General features: G+C 43.7%; 1 protein-coding gene across 1 annotated transcript in view; it reads left to right on the top strand.

Moving 5' to 3' along the window:
- Nucleotides 1–26,217, top strand: part of NOTCH3 (notch receptor 3) — a 195,491-nt gene that overhangs the window by 80,422 nt on the left and 88,852 nt on the right. Inside the window, exons 3-7 of the mRNA XM_033923748.1 lie at nucleotides 6,502–6,644; nucleotides 13,040–13,375; nucleotides 20,630–20,752; nucleotides 23,088–23,321; nucleotides 23,463–23,618. Of these exons, the coding sequence (XP_033779639.1) occupies nucleotides 6,502–6,644; nucleotides 13,040–13,375; nucleotides 20,630–20,752; nucleotides 23,088–23,321; nucleotides 23,463–23,618 (992 nt within the window). The remainder of the gene's footprint in view (nucleotides 1–6,501; nucleotides 6,645–13,039; nucleotides 13,376–20,629; nucleotides 20,753–23,087; nucleotides 23,322–23,462; nucleotides 23,619–26,217) is intronic.

Below are 26,217 nucleotides of genomic sequence, written 5' to 3' on the forward strand. Positions count from 1 at the left end.
ACTGACCCACCCCCAAGTCTATATCCCACTCCTGGTGACAGGTTCCCTTGGCTTAACCCTCTAAGGGATCCCACATGGGCATCCCATTTGCTCTTAAATTCTTGCACGCTGTTTGCCTCGATCACCTGCACCAGGAGCTCGTTCCAAGGATCAACCACTCTCTCGGTGAAGAAATATTTCCTGGTGTCGCCATGAAATTTCCCGCCCCTGAGTTTGAGCGGATGCCCTCTTGTGGCTGAGGGTCCTTTGAGAAAGAGAATCTCTTCTTCCATCTCGATACGGCCGGTAATATACTTAAACGTCTCGATCATGTCTCCTCTCTCCCTACATTCCTCGAGTGAGTACAGCCGCAAATTTTTCAGCCTTTCCTCGTACGATAGATCCTTGAGCCCCGAGACCATCTTGGTGGCCATCCGTTGCACTGACTCTACTCTCAGCACATCTTTTCGGTAGTGTGGCCTCCAGAATTGCACACAGTATTCCAAATGAGGCCTCACCATGGTTCTGATGAAACTCCTGCGGATGCAACCTAACAACTGTCTTGCCTTAGATGATTAGATCCCTGCTCTGAGTTCCTGCTGGCTGCCCTCCCCTCCCAGTCACCTCTGTTGGAGCCAGTATCACTGAGCTTGATGGATTCTTTGGCCCCAGCCTGGTTTTGCACTTCTTATACTTTCCCTGTTGGAAGTCTCACTCTGTGCTTATATATTTGAGCTCTGCACCTGCCACTTCTGCTGCAAGGCCCGGGTTAATCTCCAAATTAGTTCAGCTGTTGGTGTCAAGTATAGAGGAAATCCTTACTAATTATCTCATTTTTCTCTTCCCTGCAGCCCTTTTTATTCTAATCCAAGTTCTTTAAACTTGCGATGTGTAACCTGTTTCCCCTACTGTCCCCCCATAACTGCAAACTCTGTTTCCCCTCCTACTCTGTCCTCTCCCATCTCGTCTCTCTCTTTTTTCTTCCCCCATCACTGTCTCTCAGGAAGCTACAAATCCTCCCCTCTCCCTCTCTAAGTGCAGCTCCCACACACTCTATCTCCATCTCTCCTAAAGCTCAAATCTTCTACCCCTTCTTGTCTTCACCATTCTGGTTACTGTCTATTAGAGAATGACACGGTGACAAAATTCATCACCGTTCCCGTCCCCATCTTCATGTCATTCTTTAAGGAGAGAGGGAAGAATCAGAGTATGAATGGCCACAACCACTGACCCGCAAGCTTTGCTTTGAAGAATGCTGGTGTAGAAGGACTGAGGTTGAAATAGACACTAGAAAATGGCATGGGATTATTTCCCGCGGTTATCCGCGGGGACGGGAATGGTGATGAATTTTGTCATTCTCTACTGTCTACCATGTCATTCTCTACTGTCTATCGTGATCCCTGTTCTTCATTCCCACCCACCCTTACAGGATCTGACACCCCTCCCCTCCACACCTTCAAACCATCCTAGACCCATGCAACTCTGCCTCAAATGCTACTTTCCCTATCCTCTGGAGAAAGAGTACATGAGAATAGGGTCACCTCCTCTCTTAAATTCACCATGAACAGATGCACTTTGGGGGGGGGGGGGGAAGGGGGAGGGAATTTAAGTTATCTCTTGTGTTTGCAGCGTAAGTGGCTTTGTAGTTAGAGCAAAGGGTTAGGATAACATAACATAACCATTTATTTCTGAATCACAATAACTTATGGTTCGATGTGATATACAATAAGAAATAACTGAACAATATCAGTGAATTACAATTAGATTACCTATAAAATACTTTAAAAAAAGTCGCAAAATCTCAAACATATTTAGAATACAAATAAGTCTTTAAAAACTTTCTGAAACCCATATAAGTAGGAGACTTTTTAACAAGTGGACCAACCGTTCCCCTTAACTATATCAATGACACCCTGTTTAGATTGTAAGCTCTTTCGAGCAGGGACTGTCTTCTTTGTGACTCTGTACAGCGCTGTGTATGTTTGGTAGCGCTCTAGAAATAATTCATAGTAGTAGTAGAGCTGCTAGATTTCTAAATCTTAATTGGGAACAACTTTTAACTGCAGGGAATTTGAAAAAAGATGTCTTATGCAAAGAACAATTCTGGAGCACCATGCAGTACTTTAAATTTAATACCTCCAAACTTAAAAAGGACTCTAGCTTCTACCAATATTTAATCCTGGTTTAGCCTGCAAGAATGCCCAGACTGGTTATAGAATACTGCCAGTGATGCAGGTAACGTAATAAACCAGGGCTGTTCCTAATGTGCATGCAGTTTTCTAGAGTAATGGCGAAGCCCATCCAAAGTGGGAATTATCCCGATTTCAGCAGGTATGTTTTTGCATCCAAATTTGGGCACTGAAATCGGCACTCCACACTATACTTAATAATAATAATAACTTTATTTGTAGACCACAATACAAACTGTGTCTGTGTCTTGCACGGTCTGAGTCTGTATATGGCCGTTTGGTGGAGGATGGGCTGGTGAGGGCTTCAATGGCTGGGAGGGTGTAGATGGGCTGGAGTAAGTCTTAACAGAGATTTCGGCAGTTGGAACCCAAGCACAGTACCGGGTAAAGCTTTGGATTCTTGCCCAGAAATAGCTAAGAAGAAAATTTAAATTGAATCAGGTTGGGTAGACTGGATGGACCATTCGGGTCTTTATCTGCCATCATTACATTACATTAGAGATTTCTATTCCGCCATTACCTTGCGGTTCAAGGCGGATTACAAAAGATTAGGTCAGGTAGTCTCAGAGAGTCAGGAAAAAGATAAGAAGAAGGAGGGTATTCATGATGTTAAGACTTTTTCAGGGATTTCTTGAAGAGTATGGTTTTTATTTCTTTTCTGAACAACTTGTAGTCGGTGATTGTTAGCAGAAGATTGGAGATTTGGTTATCCAGTTACTATGTTACTATGTTACAGCAATGATACATCAAGTTACATTATTAATAAAATCACAAGACATTATACAAATTTACCAAACAGATAGGTTTTCAATGATTTTCTAAAATCTTGGTAAGAAGGGGAAGTCATAATCAAAACTCTTATTCCATTTACCCGCTTTCAAGGAATCTTTTATATATACAACCTTATAACTAGGTATTTGTAACTATAACCTCTTAGGGGGTCCTTTTACTAAGGCGTGCTAGTCGTTTTAGCTCACGCTAAACGCTAACTATAATGGACACGTTAGTTGTACTGACCTACCTATACTAGCAACCATATTGGATGTCTGTGTCAGACTGTCCACTGGAACTTTCTGGGTAACTGACCCAACCTCTTGTACTGTAATCTGACCTTGAATAGGTAAAGGCACTGGCCTAGCGAGAGTGGGAGGTGCCCCCCCCCCCCCCCCTGCCACATGCATGCCCCTTCTCTTCCCCTGTATCTGTTTAGCTTCCCGGCGCGAGCAGCATCTTGAACTTGCTGCCCGCGTTGGCTCTCCCTCTGACATCACTTCCTAGGTGCGGGACCCGGAAGTGACATCAGAGGGAGAGCCGAAGCTGGCACAAGCGCCAGGTTGGAGATTTTACTCGTACCAGCAAAGAGCTAGAGGTGTGGTGGGGGAGAAGTGAAGGCACGTGCATGACAGAAGGGGAGTGGGAAGGAGCAGGGGTGGTGGAGAGGAGGACGGGTGCCAGCGCCCCCACCAAGACGGTGTTTGGGGTGGACTCCCCCCCCCCCTTATTATGCCACTGCTCGCAACTCAAAAGGGGTGGTCAGGGGAGTGGCTGAGCATTTCTAAAAGTTGTGTACAAGGTTAAAGAATAGCCCCATTTCCATGCCAAAATGCCCGGTTTCAGCCCAGCTTTTAGCTTGGAATTGGGCTCTTAAGCGCTATTCTTTTAATGGCACTCAATGGCAATTTATAGAATAGCGGTCCATGCCAATTATTTTCTAGTACCAAAATCTCAGCGCTATTTACAGACTGCCCTCTCGTGTCACTTAACGTGAGCCCTGACTATATAATGCTGCTTCATCTGCAAAAGTATGCACTTTTCCACAAGTGATGATGTGCAGTCATGAGCACCTTGTTACAGAGTCGCCTTTAAAATAGTTCTAAATAACTAATTCATTGATGACACTAGGATTAGGAATTGGAATAAGAACAGCAGTCGTGTAAATACCCCCATTCTATAATCCCCCCCAAATGTGGGTGTCAGCAAGAAGGAAATAAAATGAGAACCGAAGGTAACGTTCAGATGACGGTTGAGACAAAGCAGAATTCTGTGTTGGAGGGAATTTATTTATCTGTTTGAATTCATAGAGTATATATTTCACTCCATTAATCTTTACCAAACACAAACGAGACAATCTCAATGCAAAAGTAGCACCTGAGGCAATCAATTACTCTTGATCTCAGAGCCAGAAAAAGCAACTGCCGAGAGGCTCTGGATACATCAAGAAAAACCAGGATCTTGGAACCCAGAAAGTTAACTGCTTTTTATTTTTAGAAAAAGTGCAGCTTAAGGTGACATTTCTTTGTCTCTTGTGTCCCACTCTGACCATTTCTTCCACGACCTTTCAATATATGACTATTGCTAATGTTAGCATTGGCAGGTGGCCGTGAAAAAAAAATACCATGGGTGCACTTCTTTTTCTGCATTTTGTATTGTATGCTTTTTATTGTAGCAATTATTTATTTATTTTAAAACCTATAGCCTGCTACATTCACCAGTTCTATGTGGGATACAATTAAACATACATTAACCCTCGCCACCTTTTACAAAACGGTGCAAGAGGTTTTTAGCGCCAGCCGGCGCACTGAATGCTCTGCGTGGCTCCAATGGTCCTTTGAACGTCAGAGTAGCGCAGAGCATTCAGTGTTTTGTAAAAGGGGTGGGGTAAATCACACGATGAGACCTAATTAAACAAAATAAATGATAAATTCCAGATATAAAATTTACTGATAGCTATGTTCAAAAGGGACTGTTTTCAAGAGTTTTCTAAATTGCAAAACCCCAGAAAGCGATCTAACTTCCATTGGCAAAGCATTCCACAGACAAACGCCCCGGATTGAGAACATTGATCGTCGATTAAGTTTAAAGGATTTTACTTCCAGTACCATTTTTATCAGCAGAACGTAAAGAGCGTGTCAAATGATGCTTTTGAAACAAAATTGTGTATGTTAACTTGTTCCTTGCCTTGAGCTGTGATAAGTGCGAGTTCTAAATTTTTAAAATAAATAAACCTGTTTAGGATGTGGGAAGGGCTCCTGCGTCAGCTGGTTGGCAGAGGAGCGCCCACTCTCTGCTCCTGATACGCTCCCTCATAAAAAATTAAGGCAAAATAATTATCGTGCACGCAAATGGCAAAGCTAATGCAGAGCATTTTAGCTTGTCCCATGTTAGGTCAATTTTTAGGCACGCGTTGGTTTCTAGTGCAGCTTAGTAAAAGGGCCCCTTAGGCTCCTAAGTAGGATGAAAAAAAGGGCACAAATTTAGGAGCTCAGATTTTGTAATGCACTTGGTTACTGCAGAGTGAAAGTGACGTATAAAGCTCAGGATGTGTTCCTGAAAAGTCTTTTTTGGATATCAGGTAGCTGGTGGGCTTTTGCTACCCAAATTCTGTGTCTTTAAAGCAGCATTGAGTTTTTGGCTGAGTAATCCCTCTTCCTTTTCTGTTCTGCAATATTCCAGTTATTTTCCAGTTTTCTATACATTCCCTTCTTATAGTAATTCTTCACAAATATTCAAAATGGTGCAGACAATGTCAATCCATACAACAAACGTCAATGTAATGTGGTGCGGACCCTGCAACGGTCCATGTTTTGGCTTTGAACGCCTTCTTCAGGGATCCAGCTGCCACATATCACGATAGTTATGCAGTAGAAGTATACAATGGTGTGTCAATACGCAATATGCTTCAATTTTACCTTCTTGCATATTGACACACCATTGTATACTTTTATTGCATAACTAAGTATCGCGGTATGTGGCAACTATTTATTTTTATTATATTTATTCAATTTTCTATACCGTTCTCCCAGGAGAGCTCAGAACAGTTTACATGAGTTTATTCAGATACTCAAGCATTTTTCCCTGTCTGTTCCGGTGGGCTCACAATCTATCTAATGTACCTGAGGGCCATGGGGGGGGAATTAAGTGACTTGCCTAGGGTCACAAGGAGCAGCGTGGGTTTGAATCCCCAACTCCAGGGTGCTGAGGCTGTAGCTTTAACCACTGGTATGTTAACTTCACCGTAAGCGCTCAGTCTTATAAAGAGGACAAAATATTTGCAGTTCTGTGCTTCTTGATTCCCACTTTGGACAACTGATTATAACACCTGCCCACTAATGCAGCCGAAAGCAACAGGCCTGGGGACTTTCTTATGAGAATTGAATTGGTACAGCTGGCAATTGAGCAGGTACAGGCAGTAGGATAAGGGGCTTACAGTGGCCCTTGTGTTTGACGCATACGAAAGCAAGAGGCCTGTTCATCCCAAAGACTCTGAGCGATCAAAGGAATGCAGCACACCTCTGCTTTTTAACGTTTGCTCGGTGCTCTTTCTGTCTTCCAGGTGTCGCCCGGGCTTGATAGGAGACCGATGCCAGTTCCAGGACCCTTGTCACCGCTCACCCTGCTTCAGTGGAGGAGTCTGCACAACCTCTCTTCAGAATGGCACCGTGCAGTTTGGCTGCACATGCCCTAGGGGCTTCCGAGGTGAGTTACCTGTGTGGGATGGGCACACCGTATAATAATGTTCTAACAAAACAAAAAGCCAGAAATAAAAAAAAAAATGGCAAAGTGGAGTAGATGAACTGGAAGCTCACATAAAAAACATAGAAGTCAGTAAAAATGGTAGCAGAAAATGATGACCTTTTGCAGCCAATCAATCCAATTGAGAGGTGGTGTAACAATAGAATTGACTTCTATGCTGTAACAGCGCTAAGCGAATATTTCTTTTACAACACGCCAGGCCTTTATAGTCTATTGGCTTTTATCCCACTTTATACAAAGCCGGTTCCAAAAAGTACTTACATAATATTATCAAGTCACATACAATTAAACAAATCAAACAAACAAAACATTTCAGCAACCAGCGCCTACAATTATATTAAAGCTTCAATTCCCATATTTTAACTTATAAAACAAATACTTTTTCAGTAATTTGTTTGGTGAATTGATATCATCATTTATTTATTTAAAAATGTATAACCCGCATATCCCACAATTCTAGGCGGGTAACAGCCTAACATACATAATAAAATGACTTACAAACATATAACATAACCAAACTAAAACAACAATGCTAAAAGTATCATTAAACCAAAAGTGTAATAAATCAACCTGCAGTAATCCTCTATTTATACCCTTCTATCCCCCTTTCCAGCAGGAAATTGTCCAATCCTTTCTTGAACCCCAGTACCGTCCTCTGCCCTATTACGCCCTCTGGAAGCGCATTCCTCCTGATGATTCAAAACAGTGTACAAAGTGAATATACTATACACTGTTTTGAATTGTCAGGAGATTTTTTGCCAATGAATGAAAGTTAGTCCCTAAGTAGTGCATGAGACAAACAAAAATAACCTTTTACTAAACCGCGATAGTGATTATTAGCTCCGCGCAGCTCCCAACGCACATAGAGTTCCTATGAGCGTCAGGAGGAGCACGCTCCACGCGGCTTCCTGCGCTAATAATCGCTATTGTGGTTTAGTAAAGGGAAGGTACAGATTTAAATTTTTTGTTCCCTCCCTTACCACATTGTTCATCCCTTTCTCCAGCTTTTTTATTTTTATTCCTGATTCCCTCTTTCCCCATGTTCTCAATTGTTGTCCTTTATGTTTTGTCTTCTTTCTGTTCTTACCCTATTTAATTTGTTTTTTTTAATTTTACAGTTTTTATTGTAAATCGCTTAGATTTGCCTTCTGGTTTTATATTTGTCGTATATTAAATAAATTGAACTTGAACTATTGCGGTTCAGTAAACGGGGGGAGGGGGAGTGAGCAATGCACTGGGGTCTTTGAGGCTTTTTCCTCCTGTTAAATAAGGATGTGTTTATTTTCACCCCGATTGGTATTAGACCTTAATTTATAAACATAACTTTAAGCTCCTAAGTTAAGGCGAATTTTCAGCTGAAATCTTAGCCCTTAAGGGCTAAGCTGCATTAACACATGGTGTATTTCGGGGCGCACTGGGGCATCCTGTTGTAATTTGGGGATGTACGCGTGCTACCCATGTAATAAAAAGTAAAATTTTTATTCTTTTTTTGGCACAGGAGATGTGTCTGGGGTGGACGGTGGCCATGATCTGTGCTGCGTGCGACCCGATTAGCGTGTGCTTATCACCTGAGCCGTTACCACCTACATAACAGACAGTAGTAGAAGCTCACGGGCTAATGTCAAAATTAGCACATGGCCGTTAATTTGTAAAAGAAAATGGGAATCTATTTAAAATGGTGGAAGTGGGTAAATAAATATTAATAAATAAGACTGCTCCACTTATTAATTTAAGAGAACTATCTCAACGGAAGAAAAAGCCTCAGGTATTATTACATTACATTACATTGCTGACTTCTATTCCGCCTGTACCTTGCAGTTCTAAGTGGATTACATCAGAAGATAACTGGACATTTCCAGGAAAAAGTTACAATTAAGGAGCTGGTTCATAATAAAGTTTTGAGACGAGGGTACCAGATAGGTAGAGAGAATAGGAAAAGTGTCGGATGATGCTGGAAGATTACGAGGATGTTAAAGAGTAGAAACTGTCACATTGTTGAGTCTTTGGGGGATAATACAGGTAGAGGGTGGGAGGGGGGAGATTGCAAGAGGGGAGGAGAAGGGGGTTAAGCTAACTGGATAAATTTTTTGAATAGCAGGGTTTTGATTTCTTTTCAGAACGTTTTGTAGTCAGTTGTTGCTATGAGCAGGTTGGAGATGTAGGGGTCCAGTTTTGCTGCCTGTGTTGCTAGTAGGTGGTCGTACATCTTTTTGCACTGAGTTCCCTTGAAAGGGGGGAAGGTGAATGGAGATTGGGTTCTCCTTTGCCTGGATGAGAGGTTCCGATTTAGGCGGTTATTTAGGTGGGTGGGTGCAGTTCCGTTTACTGCTTTGTATAGTAGGCAGTATAGTTTGAATTGAATGCGGGCTTGTATAGGTAGCCAGTGTGAATCTAGGAAGGCATTGGTGATGTGATCAAATTTTCCAAGTGAGTAGATCAGTCTGAGGGCTGTGTTCTGTACAGTCTGTAGTTGTTTTATTAAATATGTGGGGCATGGTAGGAAGAGGATATTGCAGTAGTCCACTAGACTCAGGACTAGGGCTTGGACTATGAGTCTGTATTTATCTTTGACGAAAAACTCCGAGGAGTTTAAGAATGGGCCGTATGGGGTATTTGGTGGCTTTTATTTCTAACTCGATTATAGATGGGGTTTTGTCCTTTTCAAGCAATAGAAATTTTGTTTTGTCCAGGTTGAGCTTCAGTTTGTGGTCTAGCATCCAATTTTCCAATTATCATGGTAGAGCATGAATGCTCAAACCTCCTCCACCCATATCATCGGCAAAAAACTTATGTGCAGGACTGAGATGACTAGCTGCCTTTTTATGTTGTGAAGGTATAAGTAATACAATATTCTAGCCAATGTTTCATGATATACAACCATTTCTTCAGGGCTTTATCAACTTTCACTTCCCCACATATGTTGTGTTGCTTGCTTTCTCACTCTTCCAGCGAAACTGGACCGATTGAGGGGTACAGATAAAAGTAGAGATAGGTTAGGAAGAGTATAGATAAAAGAAAAAGGGGGATCATAGGGCTAAGTCAAGGAACAACACCTGACAGGTCATAGACCTGCTGGGCCGCCGCGGGTGCGGGCTGCTGGGTGCGATGGACCTCTGGTCTGACCCAGCAGAGGCAACTTATTATGTCTTATGTTCTTATGAGGCATAGAAGGATATAGGTGACTAAAAATTACGCCAGGTGTACACCTGGCAGGGCCTCCGTGTGTGCGGATCGCCGGACTAGATGGACCGAAGGTCTTATCCGGAGAAGGCACTTCTTATGTTCTTATGACAACTCATCAATCTGCTGACTTCGACCACAGACTACAAAACCTTCAAAAAAGAAACAAAAACCCTACTCTTCAAAAAATACATAAAACCAATATAACACAACCAAACATGCTCCGAACTCCTCCTGCAATTACCAACTATTCCTTAGCAAATTAGATAATGTTCAAACTATTCTTTAAGTACTTCTTAATATCTTAACAATTCTGATGTAATCCGCCTTGAACCGCAAGGTAAAGGCGGAATAGAAATCACTAATGTAATGTGGATTTCCAATAATCCATGCTGTTTTCACCCCTAATGTATGCGTTCTGACGCTGAAACACAGCCCGTGTCGGGTTTACCAACGCAGGACTACAGATTATCCCATACTTGACGGCCCTTGATGCTCTTTTGCCTTTCTTTTATTGTCGTGGACTTTGGTCCTCTCCTCTGCAGTACTTGAATATTGGCACTTGTTTGGTTACGAACTGACTCTGCCCACACAATAGCTGATTTCAGCAGTACTAGCCAGGTAATTGCCACTGAATATTCCATTCGGGGCTTGGTGAGTGTGAGTGAAACAATGAGCGCCTTTTCTTATTGGTTAACTCACTTTGAATATCAACCCATCAGCTTTTTTTTTTTAAATATTGAGCACTAGGATCCTGGATTTCTGTAAATGAAAGGCATCCCTAAATTTATAAGCATAGGGCGCCATATTGGAAAAAGGTGAGCTCCTAAATTTAAGCTCCTACGTTAAACTCCTTGGCCACAAGTGGTGGCCAAGAGTAGCATCAGCCATCTTCCTCCAGTTCAAACCACTGAGAAAATAGTGACAAGCCCTTGTGAGCCGGCCATTTTTCTTGCACTTGAGTAAGGATGCAAGCTACCCAACCTTGATCCAATTATCATTATAGAACATGTCCTACAACTCCCATGCTGAAGGATTCACTCTGACGCTGAAGTTCTGGTTGGGGGCCAGGCTGTCCTTGGTCTCTCTCAGCACGAGCTTCAGCAGCTGAGTGAACTTGGCCTGCTGGAGTTTGTGCCTACATCCCCACTGAGGATGGCTGTGGCCTGCCGGAGAGACCAGAGAAAAGTAGACTGGTGGGAGGGTGGATCTGGTGGAGAGATTTGTCAGAAGTTATCTCCAGTTGTGGAAGTGAAGCAGCTGTGTTATTTCTGAAAAGCCCCTGTTGACTTTATGGGGGGAGAGGGAGGCTGTGCGGAGCAGAAAGGAATGTGGACGAGTCGGCTGCTCCAGAGGCCTTTGGGTCAGCTGTGGGCAATTCTAAATTGAAGGGAGTTAAGCCTGAAGGTGTCAAGGTTTGTAGCTTTTTGCTTGTGGAGCCAGGGCCTGGTGCTTTGTTACTTTTTGGCAGGGTGTTTGCCATTTCCGCCGGTTATAAACCAGTACTAGGCTTCAGGGCAATTGCCGCCTGTTCGAGATGAAATTGTGTGCGTAGTGTAAGAGGATCCATTTCCTCAGGCTTCAGTTATGTAAGCACTCGGTGTAGTCGCGTTCAGAGGCAGCACAGACATTGCTGTGTGAATGTGAATCTTGCACTGCTCCCTCCTGTGCAGGGACTGTTCTGTGGTGGTGTGGTGTGGGTGGGTGTGCCTTGTGTGTTTGTGAATCTTGCACTTCTCCTACCTGTGCTGTGTTTTATGTGATGTTATGTTATGTTAGTCTTTTTCAGCGAGTTAAAACGATACCACCAGGAACTAACAAAGTGAATGTTATAATACGACAAGCTGTGTCACTCCTTCTGAAGTACATATGTTTAAAAAAGAAAAGTTTTAAGTTATTTACAAAACAGTTTATTTCTTTATTTAAAAATGTATATACAGTCTAAATCCTATGTAGTTTACATAACAACATTCATAAATATTGGACAGTACATACAAGTTTGATAATAAAAAGAAAACACTTTTCTATATGATTCAGAATATCTATCACACTAAAGCATTTGCAGTTGGTCGCCATTAATCAATCTTATGATACTAGGTAAAGCGTTTCAAGATAAAACATGAGTTCAAAATCCTAATGGATGGTTTTTTTTAATAGCCGGAACACATTATTAGAAAATCATGTTGGACTCTCATATGATACAATATTATTTAGAACAGCAATGAGAACACAGAGTCCAATATCAGCAAACAATAATAAACTTTTGTTAATATTGACAGGAGTCGCCATTCAGCAAATTACTCAGAATTGGAAAGATTACACTAAATTAAATTACACTTTCTGGTGGAACTCAATTTGTCATATATACAAAATGGAAAAAGTGATGGCATTACAACAGGGATACATTCATAAATTTAATAAAATTTGGGGACCATTGACTAAATTTTCTAAAGATCAGACATCATAACACATGTATAGAACATATAAGGGGGATGGGAAGGGAAAAATTTTTGTAATAAAATTCTGATATAGGGATTTCTTTAATTTACAATGAAAGAACATTTATTAGTAATTTCAAGTGTTTATTATAACTGATTGTATTACATATATTTCACTTGATGTAAGAAATAAAAAAGAATAAAGATTTGGAAAAAAAAATAAATAGCCGGAACACGTAACTAAAGCTGGTTACGTGTGTTATAACAATTACCCTGCAGAAAAAGGAATATTAAATTAATTAAATATGGAGAAGCAGTACCATATGGAATTTTGAAGAGAGTGGTATGCAATTGGACGTGGAAAGGGGTCACTGCATTGTGTCTAGGAGCCGAATAGATCAGAGGGGTTGCAGTATTTTTGTGCAGTTTGCAGTTGTTTAATCGTATGTTTTTGAGCAGCATTCATAAATGATATTACAGTAGTCTAAGTTTTCCAACATCAAAGTTCAGACCGACAATCTGAAAGTGTAGCACGTGTGTATGCATGAAACTTGCACTTCTCCTGGTGTGTGTGTGTGGTGGGGCAGTGTGAGCGAGACAGTGTGTGTGTGTCTGTGTTGTGCATTGATAGAAGGCAGATAACAATTGTGCTTTGCAACCTGTCGCACTCGTACCTTCTTCTTTTTTGCATTGTAACTTTTCTTTTTCTCTGCTGCTCAGGTCAGGACTGCTCCCTGATTGATGCCTGTGCCAGCAACCCTTGCGCCAACGGCGCCCGCTGTGCCAACTGGAACAGCCGCTACAACTGCACCTGCACGCTGGGCTACCAGGGCCGGAACTGCCGGAATGACGTGGACGAGTGCCGGACTCCCGGCATGTGCCAGAATGGTGGCACCTGCCTGAACACCCCCGGCTCCTTCAAGTGCCAGTGCGAAAGTGGGTACACCGGACCCCTCTGTGAGAATCTGTATGTGCCCTGTGCCCCCTCCCAGTGCCTGAATGGGGGAACCTGCCGCCAGACTGGGGACCTGACATACGAGTGCGCCTGTCTACCAGGTACGAACTTCAGCACCACTGTGTCCTGCCACGAGGAGAGGTGGGAGCAGGGTCTGAACTTCACATTTTAATACTCCCTTTTTGTACTATAAAATCAGAGATGGGGTAACTTTTATTACTACACTCCCTCTATATTTGCAGGTTTAGGGTTCACAGATTTGGTTATTCGTGAGTTTCTACCACCATGCCTGCCTCCCAGATCCCTCCACAGCTTACCTTTAAAGCCCTGGTGGACTAATGTTGAAGCGGGATAGGAGCTATCTGCTATCAAAAATGGCTGCCTCAAGTTACCACGTCAATTTCATGAGTTCCTGTGGTCTCGTGAGAACTTGAGGCAGCCATTTTTGATAATGGATCTGCACAGGGCAGGAGCATAGGAAAATCGCCATTAGACCGCCAGGGCTTTAAAGGTGAGGTGGAAGGGAGTCAGAGTGGGGACCCTAAAGTTATTTGTGATTTTTCAATATTCGTGAGGGAGCAGTGCCCCTAACACCTGTGAATATGAAGGGAGACCTGTACTCATTCACTATGAAGTATTAGTTTATTTAGCTTTCTTTTCTTTGTCTCCTCCTTCGTCCCACCTGCTCCATCTCTTTCCGTGGTGCTTACTTAATTCATGTTTAGATGTCTATAAACTGCCAATTAAACTCATATCCTCTAATTCTATATATGGCACACAAAATTACCCATGCCCAATTGGCGCTGGTAATTGGGTGCTAACCATCAACTTGGTGCTAATTGACAATAAGTTGAATTTACATGCGCATCTTTATAGTTGGTAATCCATCAGTGGCTCATGAAACAGGCAAGGAATATAGGGCTTTCCAAAAATAGGAGGGGGCATGCGATGAAGCTACTAAGGAGTAGATTTAAAACAAACCAGAGAAAATATTACTTCACCCAATATGTAATTAAAACTCTGGAATTAGTATTCAGTGAATATGGTGAAAGCAGTTAGCTTAGCAGGGTTTAAAAAAGGTTTAGCTAATTTCCTAAAAGAGAAGTCCATAGGTCATCATTAAGATGGCTTGGGGGAAAATCCACTTCTTATTCTTAGGTTAAGCAGCATAGAAACTGTTTTACTACCTGGGATCTATCCAGGTACCTGTGACCTGGGTTGGCCACTATTGGAAACAGAATGCAAGGCTTGATGGACCTTCGCTTATCCCAGTGTGGCAGCTCTTACATTCTTAGGGCTCTTTAACACCTTCGGGAAGAATAAACGTTTAAGTTTCTAAAACATCTGACATAAACATTTCTATTGTCATTTCAGAGCGTGAACTTCCAGAGGTTTGTTCATGTTTCCTGTTTTGTCCTGTTGATGTTTTTGCTATGTATTTTTCTGAAAAGGACATTTTTGCCTCATGTAGCTCATACATGAAAGTCCATTTTTCCCTGTAGATCCTCATCTAAGGTTCTAGCAGAACTTGAGATGTCCCAACCTGGATAACTCAAGTCCCCTTTGTACTTGTCAAAAATGCTGCTGCACATCTCTTTCGTGTCCTTGTGGTATGAAATGAGGTGTGCATGGGTGTTCTTGTACTGGAATATCTGGCAGTGCTGCAGGGCAGGAATAAGGTATTTTGTCAGAGCTATATGTGTAGCAGGTGCAATCCTGTAGGATAGAGCAAGAGTGAGCTGTACTAGTACATTTTTGTCATTGGTGTCAATATTATAATAGCTAGCAGTGCTAAAGGGTAGGAGTGAGGTACATTGATAGAGCTTTAAGGTGGAGGAGGGGTGAGGGGCTCATCTGGGTTCAGGATTAGCCAGTAATGCTGTCGTACAGGCAGGAGGTGCATTGTCAGCTCTGTGTGTGGTCCCCAAGTATTATAATGGCAGGGAAAGTAAGCAGGTAATGTCTGGGAGAAATGTCAGAGGCTGACTGAGCTCGGGGCAGTAAGTGTGTGTGGGGAGGGGGGGCTGTGAGTATTGGAATTCATTGTTTTATGCATAGGCTTCTGGTGGGATAGGCCATCGAAACACATCCATCTCCCTTTCCCAATGGGGGCAAAGGTCAGAAAGTCGTCCCAGGGCAGAGTGAGAATGGAGCGTTGCCATGGTGATAGGGTCATCAGTCCAGCCTCTCTGGGCCTGGCCTAGCTTGGCTTTATCAGAAGCCCCTCGACGCCTCTCTCTTCCCCTCCTAATGCATCCCTCGCCATGTCTCCCTTAGGACGCAGTGCTGCAGTCACACAGGCATCTCCTGTAGCGACTGGTCCCTCTGTCATGGTGCATTGTGGGAATGTAGGCCTGGGCCCACATTTTACCATGTAGGCTCCCACCCTGATTATCAAGTTCCTGTAGTGAGCTCTCCCTCATATAGTTTAGGAGGGGCTGCGGTGGCAAAACAGGGGTTGTCATCTTACTCACAGTTAAACAACTATTGGGCTAGATTCACTAAACCCCAATTGTGTCTCTGAGCCATTCCGGACTGCATGCAAGCCAAAGAATTCACAAATGGGGATGATCGTTGACCCCCCCCCCCACACTCACTGCACGGATTGCTACAGAGCGATCTTGGAGCCTGCGTAGACCCTGACAGTAGTGACAGGAGAAACAGCCTCCTGTCACTGCTGTCAGGGCTTCTGCTGGCTTTTTAAAAAAATCGGGCAGATAGTTTGCATGTATTACACACACAAAATAGCTGCTCGGTTAAAAAATAAAAAAGCCTCCCTCCCCGAAGTGCCTCATCTTTCCTGAAACCCCTAAAAAATGCCCCCCCGCGCCAATGCTCCACAAAAGGCAGGAGGGATGCCAACTCTCTCCTGCCACCACCTGACGCTGCCCTCCCTGCCCACGTGAATATGGCAGGAGGGATGCAAACTCCATCCTGCCCTGCCACCAACTGAGTCACCCCTTCCCCCCCCTTCCCGACAGGCACGCAAGTCACCCCCTGGCCCAGCCCACCGCACCACCCCTGATTGGACTGGCCCGACACCTCCCCTATACCTAAAAGTTGGGAGTAGGAGGGGTGCTCAGTCCCACCTGCTCCTTAGGCCTCCAGCGCTGCTGTCTTCCGGAGCAGGAGGAACTGCAAAGTCCTCCTGCTCCTTCTCCTCCTCCTGCGCACCTGAATGTGGGCCATAGGCCCCGCCCTGGTGCACATGTGCTGCACAGGAAGGAGCCTAAGGCCCTGATTGGCTCAGGCTCCATCACATGTGCACCGGGGCGGGGCCTAAAACCACATTCACAGACTTTACGGTTCCTCCTGTTCTAGAAGACATCAGTGCTGGAGACCTAAAGAGCAGGTGGGACTGAGCACCCCTCCTGCTCACAACTTTTAGGTACAGGGGAGGTGTCGGGGTGGTGTGGTGCAGTAGCCCGGTCTGGGGGTGGGCTGGGCCAAGGGATGACTCGTGTGTTTGGGGGGGGAAAGGGTGACTCAGTTGGTGGCAATGAAGGAGGGAGTTTGCATCCCTCCTGCCATATTTGCGTGGGCTGCTATTTGTGGGTTAACGGGGTAGGATCACCTTTGTTGGGGGGGAGCCCTCGGTCGTTTTTTGACAGGCCTGCCTGTCTTTTCATATTTTTTTTTAATGGGGCAAAATATCTGCCCCATAAAAAAAAATAAAAATGAAAAGACAGGCAGGCCTGTCAAAAAACCTGCAGACCTGTCGGTAACTCAGTTGGGTTTGATAATAGTAAAACCCAATTCAAAATAGCTAAGCAGTTGTTAGTGAATCAATCGCTTGGCTATTTTGCATGGGGTTTTACTAATTTGCATGGGAGGATTGGGATCAGATCTCTATAGGCCTTAGTGAATAGTGAAGGAGGGAAATCTGGTAACAAAGAGGTCGCAAACCGATCCAGGTCCTTGGGAATGTGTTGAGCCGGTCCTGTTTATGTTCCCCTGGATTCTGTCTCTTGCCATTTTTTATTTTCCTTCTGTACTTAGCCGGGATCTGGCACCACTAGCCTTCATTCATGACTTAGCACCAAGGTTCTCTCCTGCCATTGTGGACCTTGAATACGGCCACCCTGGGCAAGGCCCATATCTCCTTTTCCCCTTTCCTAAACCCCAGGGCCTGCAAATACCTGGGAGTGGAATTTTTGACGAAGGATCAAATCAGAAACCTTCTTTGTGGTGGCAAATCTCACCCAGCCTGGCTGACCTCTGCTTTTCTGTAAAATCTTCAACTCCTAAAAGTGCTGGAGTGAGGATAAGGGAAGGGACAAGGAAACCCCCAAATTTTGATGCATATGTGCGGGAGAGCTTTTTGTGGTCCTGATATTGGCGCTGTAAAACTTCTTACTCTGCCTGGCCCTTTATCCCGCTTATGCCCCTCTCTCAACTTGGACACCACGCCAGCTGTGACAGGAAACTCATAGGATGTTCAGCAAAGCCAGAGGCCGGGACGGCAGCCTGAAGGGACTTCCTGGAGCCCTCCCCAGAGAAAACGCTTTGGAGCCAGGAAGGAAACAATTCAGATAATTAGATTAGCACACGTGTTGGGACCCTTACAGCTAGATCAAAAATTCTCCTGCAGTCATTGACCCCTGGCACCGTGCCCTCTTCCCTAACTTTCACTGGTTGACTGTGCAAAGACCTTATCTTAAACTTAATTGGCATATTTTCCTGATTTGTGGATACGCAGAAGATTTTTTACCTCCAGTGGTGCCCACCTGGGACATTTTCCTCAGCATTTATCTGGAAGAAAGTCTTGGGACGACAGCTTCCTATAGTACAGGACCGCATTGCCAGAGTTTGTGGTAAGGGCGGATAGCGTAGCTGGTTTTAAGAAGGGTTTGGACAATTTCCTGGAGGAAAAGTCCATAGTCTGTTTTTGAGAAAGACATGGGGGAAGCCACTGCTTACCCTGGATCGGTAGCATGGAATGTTGCTACTCTTTGAGATTCTGGAATGTTTCTACTCTGGGTTTTGGCCAGGTACTAGGGACCTGGATTGGCCACCATGAGAATGGGCTACTGGGCTTGATGGACCATTGGTCTGACCCAGTAAGACACAGTGCTGCTGTGTGGACCAGCCCTAAAGTCTGTGATGGGGAAAGACGTTTCACCTCGCCTGTAGATTACACTGTAGAGCCAGAGTGCACTACACTGGTAGACATGTGTCTGTGGCCTTGGTACTGGAATAGCAGGCAGTGCCTTAGGGTAGGAATGAGGTGTGTTGATAGAGCTGAGTCAGCAAGCAGTGCTGCAGTTGTGGGAGCTCATGGGGGATAGCATGGAAGCTTCAAAATGGGCTTTTTAGTCCTGGGCCAAGTTGCCCTTAGCAGAGGAGCAGTGTTTCTTTCTGAGGCTTTCTCATCTTATCCTTGCTCTCTAACCACACCACTGCTATTCCTCCCAAATTATAACTTGTTGGCTAACTATAACACATTTCCTGCTGCTGAGAACATCTGTGTCTCAGATGCAACTCGGGCTCTGGAAACATTTGCTTTTATTTTTTTCATCCTCCTGTTCTGGGTTACGAAAGGACTTCCCCCCCTCCCCCTTTCTTGTCTCTGCCTTGCTGGATCTCTCTCCTCCTCACTCCCTCCAAGAACTGTGACTCACACTGGTTTAACTTGCTTATCCAGCCTTTTGCAAGCACCAGGGCCAGTTTTAAGGCTGCACCCCTCCCTCCTCCCCCCTCCAGCTGTGCCATGGAAGCCACTGACAGCGGGTACGTCATAAGACAACTTAGACTGCTCATGCTTAAAAGTGTTCACCTTATCTGTCGCCAGGAATCCTTTCCCACTGAGGAGAGGGTGAATGCTGGGACCACTGAAACCAGTTAAAGGGAGACTCAGAATCAAACCCAACGTAAGAGGCAACAAAGTATAGGAGAACCTGTTTCCAGATTAGAAATCTCTAAATTTGGCTGATTTGCTGGGTAGTATGACTACTAACCTCACTGTGCAGTGGGATAATGGGGGTTTTATTAAGACTTTTTTTTTTTTTAATGTTTTGCACATGTGTTTGGTTTCCTTAGTTTGGCCAATAAAATAATTTTGAAAGTAAGACTTTTTGAAGTGCTGTGAGGGCCAAAATGGCCAGAAAAAGATCCTGGAGGTGAAAACTTGGTAACTTCTCAACCAGACAAGACAGTGGATGCTGCCCCAACGACGTATCTAATTTTTCGTATTTCAAATTCAGCGTTGTTGTTTAATTTATAACGGAGGAAAGGTCCACCATTGTAATAACTGTGTTTATGCTGCCAGGGATGACTCACTACCAATCGCAGGCCAAACACCGCCCATAATCCTATTCCAAATACATATTCAGTTTTGACATAAAGTGTGGACATTGTTTAGATTCGTTCTGATGTACTTTATAAAGATGCGGTAAAGAGACAAGACGACTGCACTTTTTGGAGATCTTTGAAAACTTATTGATTTGTCAAATTCTTGTAATATTACATTTATGCTCCATTGTGGTTTAGTTTAATTTTGTTGTAACTTGCACAGAACTATAGGAATTTTTAAATAAAAATAAAAAAACAGAGTATTGCGATATACAAATAAATGTGTTATGTTATGTTATAATACCTTCCCAGTGAGGATCTCCTTTCACCAAACTAGTGCTGTCTTGCTAAATCACGTATGATTTGCTTCAGTGCAGTCAATGCTTCATTATTTCTCATTTTAAGCGCATTCGTGATCTGTTGCATGCTTCCTCCTGCTGCTAATTTTTGAGGCAGTGATACAAGCTCTTCAGTTCTCTGTGCTGTATTCATACTTTGGCATGGGGTTCCAATGGAGAGCTGCCCTACGGGGTAGCATGGCATGGGGGGCACAGAAGTGCTGGAACCCCCACCAAGATGGTGCCCAAGGCGGTCTGCCCTCCCTTATTATACCACTTCCTATCTCTAGTTTACTTAGACTAGTTTTAGTGGGACTGAATGAAAAGAAAGAGGCACGGAGAATGAAATTGTTATTGTCAGGGAGGGGGGAGGGACTGTACGGGCTGACTTCTGTCACCATAAGGGTCTCTCAGAGTCCTGTTTGAGCTGCAAAGAAATTTATGAACTTGATGAGAGCAAACTCATTTCTGCATGCTCCACTACCTTCTCACCCACTTCTGGCTTGAGGTCGTCTAAGTATCCTCCTTGGCACACAGCTGTGTAGAATACAAACTCTGGCCATGGAACCCCTGGTGGCGTGCGGGACAGTGCGCCAGCCCCATGTCTGCTAGAGTGGCCAAGTCCCGTTCGTGCCAGGGACTTAATTTGTGCGAGCTCCTGCTTCCACCTCTTTTGCCGGGGGCCGCAAGCAGTGGCCTAATTCTCCTCCTCTTCTCCTTTTCTAGGTTTTGAGGGACACAACTGCGAGATCAACATAGACGACTGCCCAGGAAACAAGTGTGCGAACGGAGGCACCTGTGTGGATGGTGTCAACACGTACAACTGCCAGTGTCCCCCGGAATGGACAGGTACAAAGAGGGGGTGGGGTGGGGGATCCAGAGAGAGAGAGAAAGACAGACAAACAGATAATGCAAAGTCTTCTATCTAGAGTCTAGTTTCCCAAGCACCTTCCAAGGATCCCACAACAAGCCAGGTTTTTGAGTACTAACAGTAAATATTCTTGAGATCAGTTTGCATGCACTAGTTCAGGGGTTTTCAACTCAGTCTTCAGGGGCACACCAAGCCAGTGGTGTAGTCCTTGGTGGGGTCTGGATCTAGGGTTTAGGGAGGAGGGTTAATTTGTGGGAGGTGGGAAGCAGGGCGGTGGGTTAAAATGTTTGATGACTTCTGATTTCGATCTCCTTGCTGGGTTACCGTAATTGGATCGTTTTCGCACTGAGATGTTTTGTTTCTTGTGCAATGTATCTGTCATCAATAAAAGTGTTTAAAACTGTAAAAGGAAACATTTCTTGCCAACTCCACAATTTATGACTGTAACTGGACAGCAGATGACCGCTCAGTAATGCCTTACAAAGCACCCTCACAAAGGAGCATTTCAGCACCAAGGTCACTGTTCTTTTTTTTTCTCCATTGGATTTTGTGTTCTTGTCATGGTTTTCATGGTGGACAAAACCCTGCACCATTTCAGAAATGGATAGCCTCAAATGAGCCACATCACTCTTGTGGGTTTTTTTTGGGATGTTTTAAAAAAAGAAAAAAGGTCTCTTAAATCCTCCCTCAGGTCTCCTACCTCTTTCCAATCCAGGAAAGAATACAATTTAAATTCTACTGTATATTATTTAAAACTATAAATGGAGACAGCCCAATCTACCTGAATGACCGCCTCATCTAAACTACCTCTACCAGGCATAGAAAAACACACACCCCGTTCACTTACCCCCCAATCAAAGAAGTAAAACGGAAAAAACTATACGACGGCCTACTAGCCACTCAAACAGCAAAAATAGATAACCAAATCTCCAACCTATTAATAACGACCCCAGACTATAAGATGTTCAGAAAGGAAATAAAAACTACACTCTTCAAGAAATCCCTTAATAAAGCTTAATACCATGATAAAGCTTAACCCCCCTCTTACCATCCCCTCCCTAACCCCAGATCCTACTTTTCCCTCTCTTGGAAACCTTCTCTGATCTAACGTTGTAATCCTTCTTCCATAACTCTTTTTGTAATCCGCTTTGAACCGAAAGGTAATGGCGGAATAGAAATCTGTAATGTAATGTAATGAATTCTGTGTAAACTAAATAGATGTTTAGTTTTTGACCCATTGAGATATATCAAGCACAATCAAGAAATAAAGTTGAAAGATGGAGATTTTTGTTTATTTTTATGCAAACCTTACATTTGGCACAGATACAGAGGCAGTCAAACACAGAGAAATTTCAAAGGGGGGAGGGAGCGTGCCCTTGCAAGGGAGGAGAGGGAAGGGGGTAATCCTTCCACACACAATCTGTTTCACAGGGGCCATGATTTGATTTCTAGCTATATGTTTTTACACCATTGAGTTTTTTAAAGGTAGTGGTGGGTTTGGGGGCTTTTCCTAGTTTATCCAGAGCCACTAAAAGGGGAGTGGGGGGGCAAAATTCCTATGGACCAAGCCTCCAAGGGGAGCCTGTCACTGTCAACAGAAAAGTCGCTTTTTTCAGGCTTCCACTGGATTGGTCTCCTGCTCCTGTGCCAGTTATCGTGTTAACTCTTCTGCTGGTACCCATGGGTCCTTCTTCCTGTTGCATCCTGCCTTCTGTATGAAGTATTTCCTGTTTCCTCTTAGGAGGGAGGTGGCGCAGCTGGAAGGACTCCTGGTTAAGGTTACCAGATGTCTAAGAAAACCCAGACATGCTTCTTTTTAGAAGACTGTCTGGTTTTGGAAAGCCCCAGCGAACTCTGGCTGCATCTGGAGGGCCTCTGAGCATGGGCGGGTGTCACTGCACACATTTACACATGCTCGAGTCCCTCCAGACACGGCCGGAACTCATTGGGGAAGAAGAGGCTTTGAGGGGCGGGATGGGTGGGGCTAGAGGCGTAACAAGGTGGGAATGGGGCAGGGCCATGCATCTGGGTTCGTGAGGCTCCAAATATGTTAACCCTACTCCTGGTCAGCAGTACAGTTAACACAATAACCAGCCCAGGAGCAGGAGACTGAGTGAGCAGTCAGCTACAGCTACTAGCGAACTTTATCTTCAACTTAATTTACACGGAAACTACTGTCTCAAGCAAGAGGGGAGGCATGGGGGGGATGTGATTGTTTGCCCTGTGCTTGTCTTTGTCTCTTGGTGGCCTTGAGTTTATCATCCCTTCACCACTTAGAGAAACTTAATATCTCCAATCTTCCTGCCTCCAAAGGTCAGTTCTGCATGACAGACGTGGATGAGTGCCAGCTACAGCCAAACGCTTGCCACAATGGAGGCACCTGCTTCAACGTTCTTGGCGGACATACCTGTATATGCGTGAATGGCTGGACAGGCGAGAGCTGCAGCGAGAACATCGATGACTGCGCCACCGCTGTCTGCTTTAATGGCGCCACCTGCCACGACCGTGTAGCCTCCTTCTACTGCGAATGCCCTATGGGAAAGACTGGTGAGAAGCCCTCAGGGGTGCAGGGGGATCCTGGCAGTGTGAAGTTGCTCTCGATCTCCTTGACTCCCATCCCCTGCTTTCTCTGGATGTGAAGAAGCCGCTACGCTGTTCTCTCTAACGCCTTCCTTTCACTCTCTCTAGGTCTCCTTTGCCATCTTGACGATGCATGTGTCAGTAACCCTTGCCATGAAGATGCCATGTGCGACACCAACCCGGTGAACGGACGGGCCATCTGCACCTGCCCCCTAGGTTTTGCTGGTGGCGCCTGTGACCAGGACGTAGATGAGTGCTCAATTGGTAAGGGGGGGGCAGATGGTACTGCTTTGTTAGGGATCAGTGTGAGACAAGTGTGCCCCACTGTGAACACCAGATATTTGAATCAAGGGAAGGCATTTGAGGGTACCATACCTTAAAGGTGGAATGGTATAATCCCTGGATTATTTTCTGCCTGGTCTTTACTAGACCCTTCCAGGCTTGCGTTTAATGAAAATATGCTGGATTGCTCTAAGTCTAATAGATGCTGGCATTGTAATCTGGAAGCAGGGACTCTAGATCATCTACTTTATTTTTGTCCCTGTATTATGGCCTTTTGGAAATCAATTTGGTCCCAAATTAATGGCTTATTAGAAAATCATGTAGCTTTATCATACGATACAATTCTATTTGGAACGTCCATGAGGAAAAAAAGTTAAATTTCATCTAATAATAATAAACTTTTATTAATAATGACAGGAGTTGCCATTCAGCATATTACTAGAAATTGGAAAGATTATACCAGACTTAATTACTGGTGGAACTCGTTATGCCATATATACAAAATGGAAAGGACAATTGCCATGCAAAAAGGAAATTATAACAATTTCAAAAAAATTTGGGGACCATTGACAACATATTGTAATGAGTAGGCACCTTTGTACACTAAAGTATATTTAGAATAATGGGGAAGGGGGGATATATTGATTCATTATTGTTTTATTATTATTTTGAACACATTACATGTATGATACGTTTGATTTGCATTGAGGGTGGGTGTGGGAGGGATTTAAAATATGTATTGAAATAATAATATGAAATAATTTTCAAGTGATGTATAGGAATTAAATGATATAATATTGTTCACTTGGTGTAGAATGAAAAAATGAATAAAGAATTGGAAAAAAACCCCAAACCATTTTCTAATTAAAAAAAAAGAAAATATGCACATTTTTAAAATGAGCTGAAAAATATTTAACCAATCGATCTAAAACATCCCAAAATGGTCCCATAACAAACCACAATTTGTTTTTCATGCACACCACCAGTGACATGCAGACAACATACATGTAAAAGGCTTTGAATTAGAGTATTGCAAGCTGCAAAAGGGATCTATTTAACTGGACAACATCCACTCTTATAAGTGGGTCTTACCATGAAGATATGGGACGCATACTGATCACACCCATCCCCAAAGACCAGAAGAACTCAATCGCATTGACGTCCAATTATAGACCCATAGCGAGTACCCCCTTATTCACCAAACTACTGGAAGGGTTGGTCAACCTGGAACTAGTAAATCACTTAGATAAATTCAACCTTCTCAACGAACATCAATCTGGTTTTAGAAAAGGATTCAGCACAGAGACAGTCCTAGGTTCTATCCTCAACCACCTATATGATCTCTTCAGTAAAGGTACCAGTGCCCTGATCTTACAACTGGACTTCAGCAGCGCATTTGACCTAGTGGATCATGAATTAATGCTGAACTGCCTAGACGCAATTGGCCTCTCGGGAAGAGTTTGGACCTGGTTCCAGGGCTTCTTAACAAAACGATCGTATCAAGTGGTCTACGACGGGAAATACTCTAATTCTTGGAAAAGTCCATCGGGAGTTCCTCAGGGTTCCACCCTATCTCCCACCTTATTTAACATCTATACTTCATCCTTAGGCCATCTTTTACAACAGTTAAACCTAATATACTATATATACGCCGATTACATCTCTATCTTAATCCCAGTGACCAACATGACCAATGACACCTCAAAACAAATCTCCCATATCATGACCGAAATCGAACAATGGACTATTAATTTTAAACTGAAACTAAACTCATAAAAGACAAAAATCTTCATGGCAAGCCCAAAAGACATAATCACTACAACAACAATACACCTAAATGGTCATGATCATCCAGTATCTAAAACTATAAAAATACTAGGAGTCACCTTAGACACCCACCTGACCTTGATCGAACACACGAACTCGGTGACTAAAAAGTGCTTCTCCACACTTTGGAAATTAAAAACCATCAAAAATATTTCGAGCCTCTATCTTTCAGATTATTGGTACAGTCACTGATCCTATCCACCTTGGACTACTGCAATATCATCTATGTGGGTATTCCTAAAAAAACCGTGAGAAAATTAAGAATAGTGCAAAACACGGCCGTCCGACTAATAGTCGGACTAAAGAAAAGTGATCACATTAGTCCCTACTACAAACTGCTACACTGGTTGCCAATTGAGGCAGGGATTTTATTCAAGTTCTCCTGCTTTTGCTATAAACTGGTGTGGGGAATGGCCCCAATTTATCTATTACCTCACTTCAAACTTTACACCCCCATAAGGACAACCAGAAATCGCAACCTCTTTGCTTACCCGAAGATCATAGGTTGCAAATACAGAACCTTTCTGGATAGAACTTTTAAGTTTCAAGCTGAAAACCTGGCTAGGCAACTTCATTGACAGAGCCAGGTTAACCTACGGTGCCTTTCGGAAAGAAATCAAGACCGCTCTGTTCAATAGATTTATTTCCTAGCCTGACAACGCCCCCCCGTTTTTGAAAGCTTTTCTCTTCATGCTGTTATTACGCTTCTTCACTAACGGTATTCTGTTCTTCACTCGACTGTTCAGTGTCTTCC

The sequence above is a fragment of the Geotrypetes seraphini genome, chromosome 16 (genome assembly GCF_902459505.1).
Source record: "Geotrypetes seraphini chromosome 16, aGeoSer1.1, whole genome shotgun sequence".
Taxonomy (NCBI): Eukaryota; Metazoa; Chordata; class Amphibia; order Gymnophiona; family Dermophiidae; genus Geotrypetes; species Geotrypetes seraphini.